The 23,453-nt window shown below is 55.9% G+C and overlaps 1 protein-coding gene across 4 annotated transcripts in view; it reads left to right on the top strand.

The window, feature by feature from the left end:
* IPO13 (importin 13) overlaps window positions 1-23,453 on the top strand; it is a 62,013-nt gene that overhangs the window by 30,500 nt on the left and 8,060 nt on the right. For 2 of the 4 annotated variants that reach the window (XM_030571474.1, XM_030571473.1), the window contains exons 4-15: window positions 2,844-2,985; window positions 9,933-10,099; window positions 10,701-10,821; window positions 11,986-12,133; window positions 12,537-12,718; window positions 14,066-14,092; window positions 14,830-14,964; window positions 15,632-15,775; window positions 16,297-16,377; window positions 17,365-17,502; window positions 17,957-18,053; window positions 19,977-20,029. In XM_030571474.1, coding sequence (XP_030427334.1) covers window positions 2,844-2,985; window positions 9,933-10,099; window positions 10,701-10,821; window positions 11,986-12,133; window positions 12,537-12,718; window positions 14,066-14,092; window positions 14,830-14,964; window positions 15,632-15,775; window positions 16,297-16,377; window positions 17,365-17,502; window positions 17,957-18,053; window positions 19,977-20,029 — 1,435 coding nt within the window. Of the gene's footprint in view, window positions 1-2,843; window positions 2,986-9,932; window positions 10,100-10,700; window positions 10,822-11,985; window positions 12,134-12,536; window positions 12,719-14,065; window positions 14,093-14,829; window positions 14,965-15,631; window positions 15,776-16,296; window positions 16,378-17,364; window positions 17,503-17,956; window positions 18,054-19,976; window positions 20,030-20,138; window positions 20,387-23,453 lie in introns of all 4 variants that reach the window. The other 2 variants (XM_030571476.1, XM_030571477.1) reach the window with 2 other exon arrangements.

Genomic DNA, 23,453 nt, shown 5'->3' with positions numbered 1-23,453 from the left:
TGATGTGCCAAGACTACTTCTGCCCCTGCTTTCCTGCCCTGTCAGCTTAGGACTAAAGTTCCCTGCCTGGTTTGAGCCAGACTCGCTAGCCTGCTGCAAACCCAGACCCAGGTCTGAATCACATCCCCTAACAGCTGTAGGCTTACCTGAACACAGCTTACAGAAGTGTTCTTGTCTTTAACACTCGGATGCCTAACTCCCAGTGGGTTCTAAACCCAAATAAATCCGTTTTACCCTGTATAGAGCTTATATAGGGTAAACTCATAAATTGTTCCCCCTCTATAACACTGATAGAGAGAGATGCACAGCTGTTTGCCCACACACATACTCTGAGTTAATTAATAAGTAAAAAGTGATTTTATTAAATACAGAAAGTAGGATTTAAGTGGTTTCAGATTGTAACAGACAGAACAAAGTAAGTCACCAAGCAAAATAAAATAAAACACACAAATCTATGTCTAATCAAACTGAATACAGATCAGATCCTCACCAGAATGCTCCCTTTTACAGACTAATCTCCTTTTAGCCTGGGTCCAGCAGTCACTCACACCCCTTGCAGTTACTGTCCTTTGTTCCAGTTTCTTTCAGGTGTCTTTGGGGATGGAGAGGTTTTCTCGTTAGCCAGCTGAAGACAAAATGAAGGGGTCTCCAATGGGCTTAAATAGACTATCTTGTGGGTGGAGACCCCCTCCTCTCTCCTATGCAAAGTCCCGCTCCAAGATGGAGTTTAGGAGTCACCTGGGCAAGTCACATGTCCATGCATGACTCTATTTTCACAGGTAGCAGCCATTGTTTACATACTACCTTGAACATCATTAAGTAGACTTCTTATATGGATCGGAGCATTCCAAGATCCATTGTCCTTTAAGTGTTTCTTGATTAGGTACTTACTTTAACATTCCTTTCTCCAGGAAATGCTCTACTAAGGTTATTTAGAAATCAAGCCAGTACACAGCCAACATTCATAATATTCATAACTTTGAATAGAAAAATGATACATGCATACAAATAGGATTAATACATTCAGTAAATCATAACCTTTACAGAGATATGTTACATGGCATATGTAGCATAAAACACATTCTAGTTATGGTGTGTGTGTGGGTGGATGTGGATGTATATAAAAGCATATTTGCATAAAGCCTTATGGGAGGTACCATCACAGATGCTAACTGGGAGGAGTAGTAGATATGCTGAAGGGTCAGGATAGGATACAGAGGGACCTAGACAAGTTAAAGGAGTGGGCCAAGAGAAACCTGATGAGATTCAACAAGGACAAGTGGAGAGTCCTGCACTTAGGATATAAGAATCCCGTTCACTGCTACAGACTAGGGACCAAATGGCTAGGCAGCAGTTCTGCAGAAAAGGACCTAGGGGTTACAGTGGACAAGAAGCTGGATATGAGTCAGCAGTGTGCCCTTGTTGCCAAGAAGGCTAATGGCATTTTGGGCTGTATAAGTAGGGGCATTGCAGCAGATCGAGGGCTGTGATCATTCCCCTCTATTCAGCGTTGGTGAGGCCCTGTCTAGAATACTATGTCCAGCTTTGGGCTCCACACTACAAGAAGGATGTGGACAGATTGGAGAGAGTCCAGCAGAGGGCAAGAAAAATGATTAGGGGACTGGAGCACATGACTTTTGAGGAGAGGCTGAGGGAACTGGGCTTGTTTAGTCTGCAGAAGAGAAGAATGAGGGGGGATTTGATAGCTGCTTTCAAGTATCTGAAAGGGGGGGAGGGTCCAAAGAGGATGGATCTAGACTGTTCTCAGTGGTGGCAGATGACAGAATGAGGAGTAATGATCCCAAGTTGCAGTGGGGGAGATTTAGGTTGGATATTAAGAAAAGCTTTCACTAGGAGGGTGATGAAGCACTGGAATGGGTTCCCTAGGGAGGTGGTGGAATCTCCTTCCTTAGAGGTTTTTAAGGTCAAGCTTGAGAAAGCCCTGGCTGGGATGATTTAGTTGGGGATTGGTCCTGCTTTAAGTAGGGGGTGGGACTAGATGACCTCCTGACATCCCTTCCAACCCTGATATTCTGTGATTCTTATCAGCTACTCCAAGGCCTGGCAAACTGGTACCAGCATCGGGCTCTTTAGGGCATTGATTTTAGTGGCTTCGTTAGTCACAAGCTTTCAGCAGCGCTGCAGAATAGACAGTTTTGGCCAGCTCAGCCAAACTCTACTGAGCCAGAAGGCAAAAGGAGAGCTATAGGAGAGAGAAGAAATAAGATGGGAAGAGGAAGTATACATGTGGGGTATGATAGTCTCCATCCCAGGTGGTTGGGAGTTTACCCAGAGCCATTAGAGACAGAGGTGTCAGTGTCATCTGGGTGCCTCTCTCTGGCCTGGCCAGGACGTGTCTCAGGCCCAGGATGAGCAAAGTCCTCCCCTCCCCCCAATGTTAGGGTAGATCCTGGGATCCCAGGAGACGGTGTGAGTGGCAGCCATGACAAAGCTTGCTGCAGCAGTTGTCAGTAGACAGCTTATTCTTCTGCTGCTGATTTTCCCCCAGAGTCTCTTCTCTGCAAGCAGCTGAAGGGAGTGGTATGCGGAATAGCCCATCCCCTTGTTGTTTTGTTCACCAGTGAGGCCCAGTTTCTGATACAACCATCTTGGCATTTGATTTCCGGTCCCGCACTGTTCTTGTGTACCAACCGTGGTGTTAGCACAGTCCTCAAGTGCCAGCAAGGGGCCTTTTTGTTTGGACTCGTTCAGGCTGCCGTGCTCTTGGCACCTTTCCCCAGCAGCGTTTGTAGTGGTGGGCTATTGAATTTTGTAACTTCCACTCACTACTTCTGCGGGTGCAGTTATCACAACAGTCCTGGTGCTCTCTGCTGTCCCCCCAGAGCCCTGCTGGACCAGGTGCAGCATTGGCAGAGTTTCCTGGCGCTGGTCAACATGATCATGTTCTGCACTGGTATTCCTGGGCACTACCCAGTCAACGAAACCACCAGCTCCCTGACGCTCACCTTCTGGTACACGCTGCAGGTGAGTGACTGTCCCTCATGCAGTGGCAGAGCCATGGGCACCTGACCAGGTCACTGCCATGCTCCCTGGCTCTATTAGCACCTCACAGCCCACACTGCAGCCCTGTTTGGAGGGGTGGCAGGGGCAAGAGCTAGGTGTCCTGCCCTCCCCAGGCGTGGATTGCACTGGGCAATGTTGCCTGGAGCAGCTCATGGCCAAGTCAGGGCTCAGCCTCCACTTGCAACTAAGTGTGGCTGGAGGGGAACTGGGGGGGCCGTGCGTGCAGGAACACACATACAGTGCTCTCTGGCTCAGGGTCACTGCTGTGTGAGCTAGAACACTGGGTGTTTCCCCACTGCATGGTCCCAGGCATGTCAGGGGAACTCAGTGGCCACTGGCTTAGTGAGGGGCTGCGCACAGATGGGTATTGGGCTTCCTGCTCGTTTATGGCTCGAGTGCTGCACCCAGGCCTTTCCCCCCATGTGAATGTCTGAAACGGGCCCTTTTCCCCACAGTACTGCCCCCATCAGGCTGCGGCTGAACAGAGCTGGGAACAGAGCCCGGCTCCAGCCGGGAGAGGTTGGGGGGTGAACTGACTGGGGCAAATCACCAGTCATCTGTGGTAGAGGAGAGGCTGCTGCTGTTCTCTTTCCCTAGCTCCCTCCCCCATGCCAGTCCAAACCCGGGCACCTGTTCTAGTGCAAAGGAGGGGGGCCACAGGTCTGCTTGTCCTTCATAAAACTTCTGCCATGGCTGCCAGAACTTGTGGAGAGGGGCTTGGTGGGTGCCAGCCGAGGGCTCTCTGGGCAGTCATGTCCTCTAAGTGTCTGCCTGCCTGCAGCTCTGCATGGCCAAAGTTTGGCTCCAGCAGTTCAAAGCTATTGCAGGAGGGTTAGCTTAGGAACATAGGCCCTGTGGCTCGGTTGCCCCAACCCAACGATCCCTTGGGGTCTGAGCTGGAAGGAGAGCCCAAGCACTTCCAGGGCCTCATTAGCATGGCTAATTAAAACTTCACACCCCAGCTGCAGGCCTGATTGTCCAGCCCCTGGTTGCATCTCTGGCAGCCAGCTGCAGAGGGAGCTGGGGTGACACATTATCTGTTATTGGGCTTGCAGTCTTGTCTTCTCCAACACTGAAGAGGCTTCTGGCTTGGCCTCCAGCAGCACTGCCTGTCTCCTGGAGCCGGCTGTTAGAATCTGATGGCCTTAACCCTGAGCTGTTGTGTTAGGTGCAGGTGGCATGGCTAGTGGACAGGGCTGGAGTTTGCTACGAGTCTCCCTCCTCCTGGCCTTTTGCAATCTCCCTTTTTTCCATGTGATGATGCATCAGCTCAATGCCAAGGCGCCAGGCCTTAGAGCCCTCCACACTCCGGCAGGCTTCACTGACTACCCCACCCTGTGTGTGCCCTTCCCTTTCTCTGCCCCAGCATCTTCACTCTGATGAGGAACAGTCAAATGAAAAAAATACCATTCAATTACATCACTTAATGGCAGACAGCTGAAAAGTAACACGTTTTTAAAGTGCTTATATACCAATGCTAGGAGTCTAAATAATACAATGGGTGAGCTAGAGTGTCTCGTATTCAATGAGGATATTGATATAAGAGGCATCACAGAAACTTCTTGGAATGAGGATAATCAATGGGACTGTCAAGGTTCCTTCCCACTCTGAACTTTAGGGTACAAATGTGGGGACCTGCATGGACACTTCTAAGCTTAATTACTAGCTTAGATGTGGTACACTGCCACCATCCAGAAGTTAGTGTCTGGAGCACTTCCTGTCCCCCCCCCAAACTCTCCCCTCCCTGGGTGGCCTTGAGAGACTTCACCAATTCCCTGGTGAACACAGATCCAGACCCCTTGGATCTTAAAACAAGGAGAAATTAACCATCCCCCCTCCTTTCCCCACCAATCCCTGGTGAGTCCAGATCCAATCCTCTTGGATCTTAAAGCAAGGAAAAATCAATCAAGTTCTTAAAAAGAAAACTTATTAAAGAAGAAAGGTAGTAATCCTCTCTGTAAAATCAGGATGGAAAATACTTTACCGGGTACTCAGATTCATATAGCCCAGAGGAACCCCCTCTAGCCTTAGGTTCAAAGTTACAGCAAGCAGAGGTAAAATCCTCTCAGCAAAAAAGGGACATTTACAGGTTGAGAAAACAAAAATAAGACTAATTCGCCTTGCCTGGCTATTACTTACAATTTTGAAACATGAGAGACTGATTCAGAAAGATTTGGAGAGCCTGGATTGACATCTGGTCCCTCTTAGTCCCAAGAGCGAACAACACCCAAAACAAAGAGCACAAACAAAGACTTCCCTCCACCAAGATTTGAAAATATCTTGTCCCCTTATTGGCTCCTCTGGTCAGATGTCAGCCAGGTTTACTGAGCTTCTTAACCCTTTATAGGTAAAAGAGGCATTAACCCTTAACTGACTGTTTATGACAGGGACACAGTAATATCAGGGTACAAAATCTATCAGAGAGATACAACAGGTCGTGCTGGTGGGGGAGTGACATTATATGTGAAAGAGAGTGTAGAATCAAATGAAGTAAAAACCTTAAATGAACTGAAGTGTACCACAGAATCTCTATGGATAGTAATTCCATGCTTGAATAATAAGAATATAGCAGTAGGAATATCTTACCGACCGTCCAACCAGGATGGTGATAGTGACTGTGAAATGCTCAGGGAGATTAGAGAGGCTATTAAAATTAAAAACTCACTAATAATGGGGAATTTCAACTATCCCCATATTGACTGGGTGCATGTCACCTCAGTTTGGGATGAAGAGATCAAATTTCTAGACACCATTAATGACAGCTTCTTAAAGCAGCTAGTCCTGGAACCCACAAGAGGAGAGGCAATTCTTGATTTAGTCTGACAGGAGCACAGGATCTGGTCCAAGAGGTGAATATAGCTGGACCGCTTGGTAATAGTGACCATAATATAATTAAATGTAACATCCCTGTGGTGGGGAAAACCCCACAGTGGCCCAACACGGTAGCATTTAATTTCAGAAAAGGGAACTCTGCAAAAATGCAGAGGTTAGTTAAACAAAAACTAAATGGTACAGAGCCAAAGGTGAAATCCCTGCAAGCTACATGGAAACTTTTTAAAGACACCATAATAGAGGCTCAACTTAAGTGTATACCCCAAATTAAAAAACATAGTAAGAGAACCAAAAAAGTGCCACCCTGGCTAAACAACAACGTAAGAGAACTAGTGAGAGACAAAAAGGCATCCTTTAAAAAGTGCAAGTTAAATCCTAGTGAGGAAAACAGAAAGGAGCATAAACATTGGCAAATTAAGTGTAAAAATATATTTAGGCAGGCCAAAAAAGAATGTGAAGAACAGCTAGCCAAAGACTCAAAAAGTAATGGCAAAAAAAAATGTAAGTGCATCAGAAGCAGGAAGCCTGCTGAACAACCAGTGGGACCACTAGACTATTGAGATGCTAAAGCAGCACTCAAGGACGATAAGGCCATTGCGGAGAAACAAAATGAATTCTTTGCATCGGTCTTCACGGCTGAGGATGTGAGGGAGATTTACGAACATGAACCATTCTATTTAGGTGACAAATCTGAGGAACTGTCACAGATTGAGGTGTCATTGGAGGAGGTTTTGGAACAAACTGATAAACTAAACAGTAGTAAGTCACCAGGGCCAGGTGGTATCACCCAAGAGTTCTGAAGGGACTCAAATGTGAAATTGTAGAACTACTAACTGTAGTCTGTAACCTATCATTTAAATCAGCTTCTGTACCAAATGACTGGAGAATAGCTAAAGAGATGCCAAATTTTAAAAAGGGCTCCAGAGATGATCCCAGCAGTTACAGGCCGGTACGCCTGACTTCGATACCAGGCAAATTGTCTGAAACTATAGTACGGAACAAAATTGTCACATGTAGATGAACATAATTTGTTGAGGAAGAGTCAACGTGGTTTTTGTAAAAGGAAATCATGCTTCACCAATCTACTAGACTTCTTTGAGAGGGTCAACAAGCATATGGGCAAGGGGGATCCAGTGGGTATAATGTACTTAGATTTTCAGAAAGCCTGTGACAAGGTCCCACACCAAAGGCTCTTAAGCAAGCTAAGCTGTCATGGGATAAGAGGGAAGGTTCTCTCATGGATCGGTAATTGGTTAAATGATAGGAAACAAAGGATAGGAATAAATGGTCAGTTTTCAGAATGGAGAGAGGTAAATAGTGGTGTCTCCCAGGGGTCTTTACTGGGCCCAGTCCTGTTCAACATATTCATAAATGATCTGGAAAAAGGGGTAAACAGTGAGATGGCAAAATTTGCAGATGATACAAAACAACTCGAGTTCCAGGCAGACTGCAAAGAGCTACAAAAGGATCTCTCAAAACTGGGTGACTGGGTGACAAAATGGCAGATAAAATTCAGTGTTGATAAATGCAAAGTAATGTAAATTGGAAAACATAATCCCAACTATACATATAAAATGATGGAGTCTAAATTAGTTGTTACCACTCAAGAAAGAGATCTTGGAGTCATTGTGGATAATTCTCTGAAAACATCCACTCAACATGCAGCGGTAGTCAAAAAAGCGAACAGAATGTTGGGAATCATTAGGAAAGGGATAGATAATAAGACAGAAAATATTATGTTGCCTCTATATATATCTATGGTACGCCCACATCTTGAATATTGTGTGCAGATGTGGTCACCCCATCTCAAAAAAGTTACACTGGACTTGGAAAAGGTTCAGAAAAGAACAACAAAAATGATTGGAGTATGGAACGGCTGCCGTATGAGGAGAGATTAATCAGACTGGGACTTTTCAGCTTGGAAAAGAGATGACTAAGGGGTGATATGATAGAAGTCTATAAAATCATGACTGATGCAGAGAAAGTAACTAAGGAAGTGTTATTTGCTCCTTCTCATAACACATGAACTAGGGATCACCAAATGAAATTAATAGGCAGCAGGTTAAAAACAAATAAAAGGAAATACTTTTTCACACAACGCACTTGTTGAGCTCTTTGCCAGAGGATGTTGTGAAGTCCAAGACTATAACAAGGTTCAAAAAAGGGCTAGAAACATTCATGGAGGATGGGTCCATCAATGGCTATTAGCCAGGATGGGCAGGGATGTTGTCTCTAGCCTCTGTTTGCCAGAAGCTGGGAATGGGCAACAGGGGATGGGTCACTTGATGATTCCCTGTTCTGTTCATTCCCTCTGGGGTACCTGGCACTGGCCACTGTCAGCAGACAGGATAGTGGGCTAGATGGACCTTTGGGCTGATCCAGTAGGGCCGTTCTTATGTTCCTCTGAATCCTCCATGTCCCCAAGACCGGTTGTGGGGTGAGCTGATGACTGGGGCAGCTGTCTAGGGAGCCCTGGAGAAGGAAGGAGTGATTTCACTGGTGTTTCCTTGGCCTCCTTTAGTGCACAGCTAGCGGCTCCGGTGCTCCGCCCCCAGTGATAGGGCTGGTGAAGAACTTGCACAGGATGGTGAGAGGCCTGCTGGTCACTTGTGACCTGACCCCAGGGTTCAGAGATCCCCTGCCACTCCCAGCCCCCTGTGCTGCCATGTTGACTGGTACCTCTATACTGAGGAGGGACCACAGCTCCTAACTCCCCAAGCAGTGCCTGCTGTGCCTTCTGCTGCCTGCAGCTAGGTGTGGGCCCGGAGCTCCCCACTGCTGTCACAGACTGCCTGAGGCTAGCCCAGGGAACTTGGGAGGCCGCTGTGTCCTGGAGCCCTCCGGCTGATGGCCGAGCTCCTTGGCCTGACTTCTCTGTGGCTGTTGTGTGGAGGCAGAGCATAAATGCACAGGGCCGTGGGGTTGTGTCCCTGCTGGCTGACGTGTCCTAGCCACTCTGCGGTGCAAGCCGTTTCCCTTGCCTGTCAGTGAGGAGAGAGAAGGGTCCCTCAGTGGTGCAGGGTTAATCCTGGACTGGGATGTGCCCTGGTATCTGCCTGCTGTGGGAATATGGCACTTTGCAGGCAATCTCTGCATCTCTCCAGGAGACAGCTGCATAACACCCCTTAGCGCTGTGCTCAGGCCCTGGGATCTGTACTGACTGCCTGGCGAGCGCCCCAGCCTGCAGCTCCCATGGCGGTATTCACCAGGCACCAGCCCCTCTTAGCTGGCGTCACATGAGATCACAGCCCGCCTCTTGCTGTGGAGTGGGGGTGGGGAGAGCCCGAGGCTCTGTCTGGCCTTGCTGGGAGTGGAGCAGAGCAAACGCTCCTGTCTGCCTCTGTCCCTCGCTGGAAAGAGGCAGCACAATGTCACCATCAGGGTGATGGTCTCTTTTTAGCCCCTAGTTCAGCCTCCGTGCTCCTTTGGCAGCTGCAGAGCAGAAAGCAAGATGCTGCTGATTGTGGGCAGGGGGAGGAGGGGTTGTCAGCTCAGTGCTGGCCGCTCTGACGCCAGCCAGGGCTCAGCCAAGTGGCTGGTCTCCAGGCAGCCCTGCGGGAGAGTGTGGAGCCCTGGACCTTTACTTTGAGTTCCTGTCAGCCCCTACTATCACTCAAGGAGCGAGGAATTCTCGGGGCTTGGGTCTGAGGGCGCTGTAGGGAGGAGGAAGTTGTCCCCTACTTGGGACAGAGGTGACTCGGTCTTGTGAGCCTTCCCTGAAAGCATTGGCTAAGCAGAGTTTGCATGCAGGGGGAGTGTGTGCCCAGGATCCCAAGCCCGGAGCACAATGAAGAACGTGCCAGGCGGTGCGACGTGGGCCATGCTGTGGGCTGTGAAGGCCGGCAGGTCTGCCACGGCCCTTGGTATCCCCTCCAGGGACACGGCCCCAAGAGCCATCCTTGGCTGGGGCTCCAGCAAGTTCTGCCCGGGGCCTGTTCCTCAGCTGTGTTGGTGAATCTCCAACAGATCCCTGCTAACCCTGGGGAGACAGCTGAGGGCTCCTAGGATGTCAGTGCTGTTGGGCCCAGAGGTGGACTGCTTCCTCTCTGAGGTGTGGTTTGTTCCTGCCCTCCTAGGACGACATCCTGTCCTTCGAGCCGGACAAGCAGGCCGTGTACCAGCAGGTTTACCGGCCCGTCTACTTCCAGCTGGTGGACGTGCTGCTGCACAAAGCCCAGTTCCCCTCCGACGAGGAGTACGGGTTCTGGTCCTCGGATGAGAAGGAGCAGTTCAGGATCTACAGGTAGGTTGAGGCCATGCCCTGGGGGTGCCAACGCCCCTCCCTGCTTGCAGTTGTCTCCCCTGGGGGTGACAGGAGACGAGCATGCTGTCCTGTGCTCAGATGTGCCCTGAGGGGCGGTGTGCGTGTCAGGCAGCAGATGGCATGGGATAACTGTCTGTCCGATGGGGTGGCCTGACCTCCAGGAAATGCAGAGCCACTGGGGGATCCCTGTGGATGGTCAGTGGGCGCTTTGCTTCCTCAGGGAGGAGTGCGGCTTGAACCTCTCTCGGGGCCAGGAATGGCTCTCTTGGGGGAGGGGCTGCGGGAGTGGGTTGGGGTTTGGAGCTGACCTTGGGGTGCTGGCGGCTCAGAGCACCTCCAGAAGTGGCTGGGAGATGGTAGAGCTCTCTGTGACAGGAGGGGCAGTGCTCAGCGGTGTGATTCAGGTGGGTGGAGGCACTGCCTCCCTTCTCCCCTGCCAGGGACCTGCAGGGCAGTGCTTCTGTGGTAGCTTCTTGGCCAGAGCTCTTTTGGGGAGTCTGGGGTGGGGGGCGCTGCTGACAGAGTGCCAGGGGGAAGGTGGGCAGCACTTGGTGACTCCCATGGTGCTTCCCTCCCCCAGAGTGGACATCTCCGACACCCTGATGTACGTGTACGAGATGCTGGGAGCAGAGCTGCTGAGCAGCCTCTACGACAAGTTGGGCCGCCTCCTCACCAGCACAGATCAGCCGTCCTCATGGCAGGTGAGCGAGGCGTGCTGGCTCCCTGGGGCCTGGGTCGCCTCCCTTTGGACAGGGCTTGGCACAGGAAGGGAGAACAAAAATACCAACCTGCATGGGGAACGAACAGCAGAAGCCGTTACCCCTGGGCGTATGCTGGGGGGCATCCGGAAGGGTCCATAGTGTCTCGTTTACAGGCTCACCATGAACTAGTTAGGCAGTGCCAGGGCCAGGCCTAGTCGGTGCTGTGGAATGGAAGCCAAGGGAGGGCCAGGGCTTTGCTGTGTGCTAATCAGCATGCATCTCCTCCCCTTGGTGTCCCAGTCAGCCGGCGGGAGTGCTGATTCACAACCTAGGCACTGCCAGTACTCAGCAGCTGATGGCTGCAGCCTCCCTGGCTGGGCTGGCCCTGCTGCCAGACTGTGTCCCACATTCCCTTCTGGTGGCCGGTGGCCATCTGGAGGGGCAGCATGCAAGTGGGTGCGCCCCTGCTCAGGCAGACGAGTGCGCAATGGCTCTGAGTCACGCACCCAGGGTAGGGGCTCTGGGGGCCCAGCCCTGCCCTCAGTTACCACATTTCTGTACTGATGGACGCAATGTGGAAATTATCAGGGGACAGGGCACCCCAGAGGCTTGGGCAGCTGGGAAGGGGGTAGAGGGGCTTTTGGCTTGTGGGGTCAGCCAGCTGTTTCTGCTAACGGGATGTTGCCACTGGAGGTCCTATCTCTCTGGGGTGACTCTGTGGCCTATTGCAGTGGGGAGGTGGGTGCCAAGGGAAAGCAGCATTCTTCCTAGGGAGAACACTGGGGACTCTGCTTTTCACAGCCTAGCGACCCTGCTAGCCCTACCCAGGGCTCCTCTGCCCCACCACAGCTCTGCTGGTGCCTCTCGCCTGCGCGCAGCCCCCTGCTAGCCCAGCCCTGGGCTCCCAGTTCTCCCCCATCTCTCTTGCAGGCAGTGAAACCAGGCATCCTTTTGCCCATGTGGGTAACTGTTTAAACCTCTGGCTGAAATTCACTCACCAAGTCCAAGCAGTGGGCAAAGGAGCTGGAAGGTGCTGCAGATCTCAGCACAGGTGGGGCTGCCCTGCCTCTGTGGCCCAGGGCTGGAATCTGAGCAGCGAGCTGGGTGAGGTGCTCCTCAGGGCTGGGGCAGGGCTCTGACTTGTGTGTGTGTCTGCCCCGGTAGCACACGGAAGCCTTACTCTACGGGTTCCAGTCCATCGCAGAGACCATAGACGTGAACTACTCTGATGTGGTGCCGGGTCTGATTGGCCTCATCCCCCGGATCAGTATCAGCAACGTGCAGCTGGCCGACACTGTCATGTTCACCATCGGTGAGATGTCTAGGGGGGAGGGCTGTGCTCGCCAGGGGGGGGCGCACGCTGGGGGGGGGAGAGCGCCCTGTGGAGGAGCTGAGCCTTCCGTCTCCTCCTCCTTCCAGGCTCCAGCTGCTAGGCCCTGCTTCCTCCTCCCCGCTGGCAGCACTTCATGGTGCAGTGTTGTGCCTTGAGTGCCACAAGCCACTGGTTGCAAGGCCAGGCCTTCTGCTGCCTTAATGCTGAGTGTCTCCCCTCCACCTGTCCTTTCCAGGGAGCAGGGCTGGGAGCTGGCAGGGCTCTCCTGGGGAAAGTGGCCATGCTGCTTGTTGCAGTGAGAGGTAAGAGCAGGAAGAGTGACCTGTGGCATGGTGGCACCACCCTGCGCTCCCTGACCCTACCTCCCGTCCGCTGTGCGCAGGGGCCCTGTCCGAGTGGCTGGCTGACCACCCCGTCATGATCAACAACGTGCTGCCCCTGGTGCTCCAGGCCTTGGGCAACCCAGAGCTCTCCATTTCCAGCGTCTCCACCCTAAAGAAGATCTGTCGGGAGTGCAAGTACGACCTGCCCCCCTACGCTGCCAACATCGTTGCTGTGTCCCAGGTAAGGCATAGGTGTGGCTGGGCAGCAAGAGGGAGCCTGGAGCGCGCCCTTGTTCTCCTGAGCCAGGCCAGAATCTGGGGGGCAAGGAGGGGTGGGGCTGCCCAGCATAGGCCCACATAGCCTGCACTGGCCCAACGGTGCAAGGGCTGCGTGGGACTAGGGAGCGGAAGTGGACAGCGGAGCAGGAAGCGGAAGAGAGTAGTGGGGAGGCTACTAGGCAGGCCACTGAGCGAGTGACACCAGCAAGATGGCAGGACTGCATTGAATTCAGTCTGGGCCTTTGGTGCTGCATTCGGTGGGCACTGTTCTCCATGCCACGAGGGGGGGCTCTGCCCACCCAGCGGGCTGCTTCCTGAGCCCTGGAGGAGGCGCCTGTCGGGGAAGCCCAGCCCTTTGTAAGCTGCCTGCTGAGCTCTCCCTTTGCAGTGCTGCCGTGGGGTGTTCCCTGGGGCCTGCTCAGTGCCAGAGATCAGCTGCTCTGTGCACTAACGATCTAGGAGCAAAGAGCGGGTTCGTTCGCTCCTAGTCCAGCCTTATGCCCGGTCTGGCTCTTCCAGGGCTGTAGGGCTGCCACAGGGCTCCCGCAGCGCCCTGCCTGTGAGTGGAAAATGGCAGGCAGAGGCCAGGAGCTCACGGGAGCCTCATCCTCACTGTTAGAAACCAGGGAAGGCCCCATCCCAGAGCCCAGTGCTCGCTCACTGCCCCGGCACCGCGGGGCCGGCACTCAGAGCACAGACTGGTGCACAGCTGGCATCAGCACGTCCCACACTGGGAGAGCTGTGAGACTGGGGGGTGGTTTGAGTTATCCAGCCACATAACTGGGCCGTAGCATGGGGTCAGGTGCAGCGGGAAAGCTTCGACCGCTCACGTTCCTCTGGGACTTGGACTGGTAGGGCCAGCAGGTGTGAGCTCCTGGGACTCCAGAGCTTGGCCAGTTTCAGCCCCACGGTGAACAAGCTGTGTTCAGATGGAACCAAGGGAAGCGGGGTCTGGGCCCTGCCATCCTGCTGTGCTCTGACCCAACCCTGGGGCTCCCCAGCACCCGGTGCTGCACAGGGGAAGGGAATCGGCTGGAGAGCCCCTGTCCTGGCTCAGGAGGTCCTGCCTGGGACAGAGAGATGGATTTAACTCCTCCTCCTCCTGCTGGTTGTGAGGGGGCCCCAGCAGTGCTCCCTGCTCAGCGCTCGAGTGCATGGAGAGCCGCACACTGCTCCCGTCTGCTGAGCGGCACAGAGCTGAATTTGGTCAGCAGTTGTAACTTGCCCTCCCCTGGCAATGGGGGAGGGCACTCCTGAGATTCAGCCCCCCTCTCTCTCTCTCTCTCTCTCTCCCCCTCCCTCCCTTTAGGACGTGTTAATGAAGCAGATCCACAAGGTAAGGCGTCCTTCTTCCCCTCCTCGGTAGTGCCGCCAGCCCCCAGAGCCAGGCTCCCCCAGGGGCCCTGGTCTCGCAGCACAGCTCAGCATCCTGGCATGGCAGAACGGGACAAGACCAGGATGGGGGCAGCCCAAGGTAGCTGCCATGCGCTGGCTGTCGTGGGAAGGCGTGGTCCCTCCCAAGGAGGAGCGGGAGACCTAACGGCTGCCTCTGCGGCACAGTTCGTCTCCAGGCTGCCTCCCCAGCTTGACCTGGCAGCAAAGCACATTGCAGAAAGGGAAACACTTGGTGTGATGCACGGGGCCAGACTGGAATGGGCCTCACAGTTCCTCCACCCTTAACGTCTGCGATGGCTCCCTGCCACTCTGTGGGCTGCCTACCAGCCACCCCGGCCTGAGGGGATGGCAGGTCTCCCCCTCTGTCCAGCCTGGAGCCTCTCCACCTCGCCCATTCAGCAGGCAGGCCGAGGGCAGATGTCACCCCAGAGACGAGTTAGCAGAGGCAGGGGCAGCCGGAGGACATTTGTTGTTCTTTGCGCCATGGAGGTGTCTGTCCCTCTCTACCCAGCTTGGGCAGGCACCCCTAGCATATTCTAGTCAGTGCTGGGCCTCTCGGTCCTGGCCCAGTGCTGCAGCACTTCAGAGTCCCCTGGCCTCTCCCCCAGCCCAGAGCTCTTAGAGTGCTGACCGCAGCGTGTGCTGGGCCGTGACCTGTCCCCAAAATCGTCTCCGCAGACGAGTCAGTGCATGTGGCTGATGCAGGCTCTGGGCTTCCTGCTCTCGGCGCTGCAAGTGGAGGAGATCCTGAAGAACTTGCATTCTCTCATCACTCCCTACATCCAGCAGCTGGAAAAGCTGGCTGACGAAACAGTGAGTCACCAGCCTCTGGGGTTCCTCCTCTCTCTGGCCAGCCCTGCCCAGCCCCGCTCCCAGCTTGGCTGGCCGAGGCTCCCTTTGGAGGGAGGAGCTGCTGAGCAAAAGGTGCTTTTCCTCCTGGCATAGCCCCCCATCAGACCCAGAGGTGCAGGGCCGTCACCATGGGGCCGGCCCTTGGGGTGCAGGTTGCCTTTGCTGTCCCCTCTGCACCGGTGGATCTACGAGCCTCCATCCCTCACGCCAGAGACTCCTTGGGCTCTCATGGTCAGCAGTCCCCTGGCTCCTCGGGGTTGTCCCACGTGGAGCCCATGCCACCTCCCTAGGGTGTCACGGGGCACACTGGTACCAGACGGGCTGCATGTTAGCTCTGCCACCTGGCCTGGCTCACAGTAAGTGTCCCTGCCTCCTGCTGCTGCCAACAGCTGGGACTTCGCTTCTTCCAGGGGAAGCACATGAGGCTCCCCGAAGTCACGGGGGCTCCTCAGCTGGGAGTTGTGCTGGTGGGAGGGTGTAGTGGGGTGAAGGTGGGGGCGCATTGACCAGATGTGGGGAGTGACTTGGGCAGGGCTGTTTGTGGGAATCCCAGTGCGGTTCTGGGCTGGGAGAGGCTCCGTCCCACGTGCAGGCGGGGGGGACTTGATGGCTTTGCTTCCCCTGCCAGCCCAACCCCTCCAACAAACTGGCCATCATCCACATCCTGGGCCTGCTGTCCAACCTCTTCACCACGCTGGACATCAGCCACCATGACGACGACCACGAGAGCACAGAGGTCAAGAAGCTGCCTGTGCCGCAGGGACCCAACCCGGTGGGTGTAGCAGATGTTAGGCTCCAACACTTCCCCACCCTCCCTTAGCGAGAGGCTCTGGGCGAAGGGCAGCCCTGCTGGGGCACTCTCACTGCCACTTTCACCCCCCATGGAGCAGCTGGCCTGCAGCCCAGCCGGAGCCGCCCCGCCAGCTGCAGCATGAGGCTGGTACAGCCAGGCAAAGGGAGAGGCAGCTAGCGCAGGTCGTGTCCTGTGCATGATGGTGCTAGGGGAACCCAGCTGCACTGCGTCCCTCCTCGCCTCTCCTCAGCAGCATCCTCATGGGCTGCTCTGGCTGGTGGCTGCATTGTGGGTTGCCCACCTGGTGGGGGAGGCATCTGCCTGGTGTGGGGAGGAAAGGGTGTCGCAGTCTCTGAATAGCAAAGGTTTGGGTCTGGGCCTTGTTTAACACCCATGAACCCTGGACGTGGGCAGAGCCCTGTCTGTGACGGGGACTCCGGGTAGGGCAGCTGGGTGCAGTACAGCCGAGTGACTGAGCCGTCCCATCTCCTCCCTGGCAGGTGGTGGTGGTTTTGCAGCAAGTCTTCCAGCTCATCCAGAAGGTTCTGAGCAAGTGGCTGAACGATGCCCAGGTGGTGGAGGTAACTGGCACCTGCTAGGTCAGACTGATGTGCCACAGTGCAGCCTCACCCAGAGCGAGCAGGGTGCTGGGTGACACCACTGGCCACCTGCTGTGGGCAGAGCCTCTCTGTTCAGCAGATTGAGGGGCACCGGCAGAGCTGAGGGGAGCCCAGGGCGGGGCTGGCAAGGGGCTGTGGGTCAGGAGTGAGGGGCACTGGAGCCCAGGATTGGGAGAGCAGGCCGCTGCGGGTCAGGACTGAGGGGCACCGGCAGAGCTGGGGGGAGCCCAGAGCTGGACTAGCAGGGGTTGTGGGTCAGGAGTGAGGGGTACCGGCAGAGCTGTGGGTAGAGAAGCCCGGGACTGGGATAGCAGGGCCTGCGGGTCGGGAGTGAGGGGCACTGCCAGAGCTGTGGGTGAGGGAGCCCAGAGCTGGGCTGGCAGGAGGCTGTGGGTCAGGAGTGAGGGGCACTGGCAGAGCTTGAGAGGAGCCCAGGGCAGGGCTGTGGGTCAGGAGTGAGGGGCACCGGCAGAGCTGAGGGGAGCCCAGGGCGGGGCTGGCAGGGGCTGAGAGTCAGGAGTGAGGGGCACGGGCAGAGCTGTGGGTGGGGGAGCCCAGAGCTGGGCTGGCAGGAGGCTGTGGGTCAAGAGTGAGGGGCACTGGCAGAGCTGTGGGGGGAGTCTGGGGCTGGGCTAGCAAGGGCTGTGGGACAGGACTGAGGGACGCCAGCAGAGCTGAGAGGAGCCCAGGGCGGGGCTGGCAGGGGGCTGCAGGTTGGGAGTGAGCGGCACCGGCAGAGCTGTGGGTGGGGGAGCCCAGGGCTGGGATACTGTGGGGAGGGAGGTGCGTTGCCAGTGGAGTTAATCTGCACAATGCAGCATGCTTCTCGGTCTAGCTGTCTCTGACCCCGTAATGCTGGCTCCTTCCCTCCCCCTGAGCCAGTTTTGCCCTGCACGGTGCTGGGTGTGTGCTCTGAAGTGTGACTCACAAGGCCCCTCCTCTTGGCAGTCTGTCTGCGCCATCTTTGAGAAGTCCGTGAAGACCCTGCTCGATGACTTTGCCCCCATGGTTCCCCAGCTGTGTGAGATGCTGGGTCAGATGTACAGCACCATCCCCCAAGCGTCTGCACTGGACCTCACTCGGCAGGTAAGTGTCAATGCTGCACGGCTCCCAGCGTGTGCCAGGTGCTGGGATCTCAGAGCTGGGGCCAGAACCTCACTTGCTGTTTTTGCTGGCTTGGCCTCTTCTCTTCTCTCCAGTTGCCTCCCTTGCTCCTGCTGCGCGAGGGCATCCCACTCAGGCCTCACGATCCAGCCCTGCTGCTGGGGGCTGATCCCCCCACCTCGGAGAACAGGCTATGTTGTCGAGGTGAGCCCACAGCTGCTCCCTTGGCCTCCAGGACCCTGTAAGCGGGGAAGGGCAGGGTCTCTCTGCCCGTCCAGTCTGGACGCAGGCCAGGCATCGCTTTGTGTGCTGGGCTAGAGCGCCTGCTGCTGGGATAAAGCGAGGCCTGCAGCTAGGTTGCAACTCCGTCTGGGCGCCCTGCAGCCCTGGGTGGGTCACAGGCCACCCATAGCTTCCATCCCTCTCTCTCTTCCAGCTGGTTCACATCTTTGCACATGAGCCTGCCCACTTCCCTCCCATCAAAGCCCTCTTCCTGCTCGTCACCTCCGTCACGCTCACCCTCTTCCAGCAAGGTACGTGTACGAGCTCTCCCTCCTGCTAGGGGTCTGGTTAGCCTGTTACGTGCATGGGCTCTCGAGTGTCTTCCCAGGAATGGCCATTTTCACTCCTAGCCAAGCTCACGGGGCCCCCTCTGCTCCTGGGAGGCAGGTCCCTTCCCCTTCGGCCCAGTGGAAGTGACGGGCATTTCCTCCCGCGGCACAGAACTGAGAGTTCAGCTCACAGCCCAGTCCCACGCAAGCCGCTGAGAGCACGTTCCAGGGGGCTGGTGTACGTCGCAGGAAAGCAGGGCCCCAGTCCAGGGTTGAGGGTGCCCTGGAGTGGGGAGCGGTCTCGCTGGCAGTTCTAGCCGTGCCTATGCTGCTCTCATGGGACGAGGCGCGCTGGCTGGCACCAAAGGGTTAATGTAAAGTTGATATTGGGGTTCTTCTCACAGGCCAGTGGCGTTCTAGTCACCCCGCCCCGGCACCCAGCAGGTGCAGGAGCAGACAGGGACATCCCTCTTCAAAGCTCCTGCTCCCCTTCCATGGGCTGACCCCAGAGCTTGGGTTCTGTGGGGGCAGGGTCGCCCCGACCCAGTCCAGAGCTGAGCTCTCAAGAGTTCTGCTCCCCTGGTGTGTGGTGGAGCTGGAAGCTCTGGAGCCAGCCCTCTCTGCTTTCTCCCACTGGTGGAACCGGGTGCACGGAGCCCCTGGCCTTTCAGACTATGTTGGCTGTGCTGTGTGTTGCCCCGAGCGGGTTTGGGGACATGCAGCCAAACCCTGCACTGGGGTGAGGCAAGGGCCCTCCCTGGCGTGGTGTGCCCTGAGCCCTCGGGGGCTTGCTGGGGTGAGGGGCCTGTGCTAATGATCTAATTCTGGGTCTCTGGCAACTGTCTGGGCCTGCTTCCCTGGAAGGCTGTGCAGAACTCTGCTGATGTCAGCCGGGAGCAACCTTGGGTGGGAGGTCTATGGCCAGTAGAAGCTCTTGGCCCAGGTCCCAGTGGGCATGGCACACTCCAGGGCAGCGATGGTCCCGACTCTGAGGAGCAGGGGGTAGAAAGCCTCACCCGTTTCAAAGGGCTGGGAAGTGAGCGAACCAGCACCAGGGGAGACTGCCTGCCCGAGTGCAGCCCAGCGGCCGCCTATGGGGGCTTCACCCCCTTCAGGATACGAGGACCCTGTTCTGTGGCAAACAGCCCTGAGCTGAGCAAGTGGATGCTGCATGCGTGCTGGCCGTGCCTGCACAGGGAGCTGGACTGAATGCCTCACCTGTGTTAGCGGAGAGAGGCTTGTGTAGAGCCAGAGGCCAGGTGGCCGTGCCGTGGAGTTCTCGAAGCTGTGAGTGCTAGCACGGAAGGGACGCGGGGAGCTGGTTCTCGGGTTCCTGTACTCAGAGTGGATCGCAAAGCCAGCCGAGCGGCTGGGGAGCAGGGCAAGGGAGGGTGGCTGTTCCAGAAGCTCGGTGACTTGGGCGCGGGAGCCTGAGCCCCCTCCTGGCCTATTGAGCATTTGCTGAGGTTTGTCATTTATTTGTAGTTATTTTTCAGGACCAAATAGTTTTGCAGACTCCCGTTCAGTCCCCCAGTGCAAACGCTCTAACTCTCCTTGTGGAGATAGTGCCCAGTGAGCCCCCCAGCTTCTCCTTCTGCTCCTCCTCCTCTCTGAGACACGAAGAGCTCTCCCGGGCGCTTGGCCGCAGTCCCTGGGGGCTTCGGACCCTTTCCTTTGCGGTTTCTTTTTGTTCTTGGGTTCTCCAGTTTCATGATTTTTGTATGTTTTGTTTCTTTAACTTGCTTCAAGCTGCTCATGTCCCCCCTCCTCTCCCCTCGCACTCCTCCCCCGTCCCCCCACACTCCTGTTTTCACTTGTAAATTCTTTCCGTATCACATAACTATATGATGTTGAGTTGCTGTTTGTATGATTTTCTCTTAAGTTACATCTTTATTATATTTTTAGGGCCCAGGGATCATCCTGATATTGTTGATTCATTTATGCAACTCCTGGCACAGGTGTGTTTTAGTTTCTTATTCATTCACTTTCTGTTCTCTCTCTTTCTCTTATTTAATTCAATTTAAACCTATTTTTAGCTTTCTGTTGACAACGTTTTTTTCCTTTTAGTTGAATATCGAGTTTCTCCATCTGTTTCCGTGGAAGTTGAAAACAAAACATTCTCCTTTAGTTCTGGGTTTGCGCCATCCCCCGGGCAGTGCCCTGCTCTGCAGGAGCCTCGGAGCTGCCGTCTCCCGGCGAAATGCGGGAGGGTGTGCGGCTGGAGCTGGGACGAGATACCTCACGCTGCTCCAAGCTCAGACTTGTTCTACAGAAAACTAGAGCGTTTTCCACTCCTCCAGCTGCCTCTCTGCCAGGTGGGAGGTCCTCTGGAGCCGAGACCAGCCTAGTTAGATGGCTCTCTTGTGGGGGACAGAGCTCCCTTGCCCCCAGCCATTGCAGCGTGGCCCAAAACTGCCCTTTAGAAAGGCAGTCTCCCTGCACGCCTGCAGGGGAGCTGCATCTGGGGTTCGATCTGAAGCCGTCTGGTAATGGGAGCAAGATGTCTGTGGTGGCAGCTGGGCATCAACCTGTCTCCCCTGTGGGTCCAGGGAGCCTCTTGTGCCGCCTGGGCAGGGCCCCTGCTGTTGGAGGTTAGCGTCTGGATCGGGTAGAGCCCTGCACCTGTTCTGTGCTGCCCACCCGCAGCCTGCTCTCACGCTGGGAGCAGTCCTGGGGCACCGTCTCGGGGAGGCTGAGACCCAAGCCCAACGGGGTGGTGCTAGAAATGCAGTTTCTGTGGGCAGGCCCCTGAAGCCTCATGGGGAGATGCTGCCTGGCTCTTTGGCACGGGAGGAGACGGGGCTGTCTGTTCCAGGGACGGCAGAGTTGGTGTCTGCAGGTCTCTGACACAACAAGCACTGGCCACCCCTCTTCATTTGTCTGGGCTCAGTGCCTTTCTCTTGGCTGCTGAGGGCAGCCGCCTGCCCGCCAGAGACGGGCCCTGCAGAGCTTTGAGAGCTGCGGCTCTGTTGGCTCTGCCGGCATGGCAGTGTGAAAGGCCACCGCGCCTGGAGTGTGCCTCACCAGAGGCAGCGCTGGCTGCCATCACAAGGAGCAGTGTCCGAGCCAGCCCAGCTGTCAGAACGCCCATGGTTTGGAGGGGCTGGAGCACACGGCTGCACAGAGGCAGGAGTCTGTGTTATGCTGGTGTGTATATACACCTGTCGGGGGAGACACTGGATGCTGGCCCCTTGCCCCCCCGAGAGCCAGCTTCCCAAGAGAACGTCTAACACCCTCTGCAGGGAGGGGGCAGCCTCCAGGCACAATGCTGTGTGCAGCTCCAGCTTCCCAGGACGGGGATCCCTCACCAGGGCCTGGAGTTGGCCTAAGCCTCTCCATCATGGTGGGTTTGAAGAAACCCCCCCAAGGAGCTGGCATGTGGCTCTCCTCAGTAACAAAATGGGCATGCGGGTGTCTCAGACAGGGCCGGGCATCTCTGAACTGGCGGGAGGAGCAGCCTCGTGACTGGGTTGGCGGGATCCCAGCCCCAGGGCCCTACAGACACGGTGGCCATGGCCTGGCCTAGGCAGTCGGTCGGGTGGGGTGGGGTTGGGCTGGACGCAGTTGTGGTGAGCGGTCCCCATGGTCCTGAGTCATGTGTGGTCCCGCCTGGCTGGTTCACTCGCTGTGGCCATGTCCACCATTGGGAGTGGATCGAGACTGTACCTGCTGGTCCAGGGGAGCCAGGCCAGTCAGCGAGTCACAACCCCTAGCCCCCTCCAGTGTGTGGTGCCTCTGGGGGGAATGCTGGCACCAGCTGCTTCCTCCAGTCTGAAGTTCTTACAGGGGCTCTGCCTGCACAGTGATGTGCCAGCGCATGTCTGGCCCCACAAGCCTGCCTGGCTGGAGCACACACTGCAGTGGGCTGCAGATACAGGCATGTCTGTCCTGCGCTGCTCCTAACTGGGCTCCACTCCCTCCTCCTGCGTTCCCGAGCATAGACCAATACAAGCGCAGTCACCATTTGGCTTTTGTTTTCCAGCTGCGTGCCGTCTCCCAGCCCCTGCCCCAGCTGCTGTAGCCCAGTTCTTTCAAGTGCAGAACTGGCTGGTGCTGGAACGGGGCGGTTAGTACAGGGGCCATCCTGGCAGCCCTCCTGAGCTCTTCCTAGCATTCCCGGCTACCAGTTCCCTGCCAACTTCCTGCCCTCCCTGGCTTTCCCCTGTAGATTGTCCGGCTGCCCCCTCTAGTGGGTGGAGCTGGCAAAGGAGTGGGCGGTGAATTATCTTGCGTTTCACAGACTCGCTTTGCCTGACACTGCTGTAATGAAAACCAATACATAAGTGTGGTGTTTTGAAACTCAGCCTTCTGACCCCAGCCTAGTTCTACCCACCTGCGCGAGAGGGACTTCCCGGGGCTGGTCGCTTCCCATTGAAATCCATGAGTCATGAGACAGTTGCAGTGTCTTGAAAATGTTGGGTCTCCTCTGAGCCCTCCCAAGCCGTGGTGACCCCTCCTCTGTGCAGGGATGCAGCAAAGGCACAGCCTGGCTACTGCATCCTTTGATGCTCATGCAGTGCCCTCTGCCCATCCTAGATAGCCCCACACCCGCTGGCTTCCCAAGGCTGGAATGAACACGTTTCCCTAGCCATTGCCCCAGCCCTGCCAGAACCTGGTAGATGCCCACGCGCCCAGCCTTCCTGCCCCCCAGGAGCACTGCTGGCAGCTGGCACCGTGTCTGCTTCTACCAGCATCTCTGTCAGGGAGGGAAGGACTCCGCACCAGGGGTGGCTGTTAGGCTCAGGTGGGAGATGCAGTGACTGCACCCCACCCCTCCCAAAGCCAGCCTCTGCCTCAGCATCTGTTGGATGCTTGTCACCCCCTGGCCCTTCCTTGCCCCCTCTTGCAGCCCCATGCATCCCCCTCTAGGATGGCAGCCTCTCGGGCATGGGGCACAGCATTTCTCCACCACACATTGTGGCTGAAGGCCACATGTTTTAATGCAGCCTCCCAAGCCCTTCCAGCTTGCCGTAGCTGCCACCTCTTTTCTAGCCGCCTCTTTCTCTAGACAGAAGGCCAAGGCAGCTCTCCACGTGCCCAAACCCAAGACTTGGAGGAATTGCCTTGTGCAGAGGAAAGCAAAATCTCCTCCTCCTGAGGACTGTGCTTCCAGGAGTTGATCTGATGTTGTGGGCCTGGACGGCCTCACTCACCACATCCAAGTGCAGCAGTTTTCTGATGGAGAATCCACCCCTGCCCTGGCGCTTTGGTCCAGCGGTTAATCACCGTCCCCGTTCGAAACCTGGCCTGATCTCTGGTTGAATTTGTCCAGTTTCAGCTTCCAGCCCTGGATCCTTGGCCAGCTTTTCTCTGCTCAATTCAAGAGCCCTTCAGTACCTGGGATTTTCTCCCTGGGAAGGTACCTGGAGATAGTTGTCAGGT

The sequence above is a fragment of the Gopherus evgoodei genome, chromosome 8 (genome assembly GCF_007399415.2).
Source record: "Gopherus evgoodei ecotype Sinaloan lineage chromosome 8, rGopEvg1_v1.p, whole genome shotgun sequence".
NCBI lineage: Eukaryota > Metazoa > Chordata > Testudines > Testudinidae > Gopherus > Gopherus evgoodei.
The sequence above is the reverse complement of the archived record's forward strand: the minus strand, read 5'-3'. Positions and strand labels throughout refer to the sequence as shown.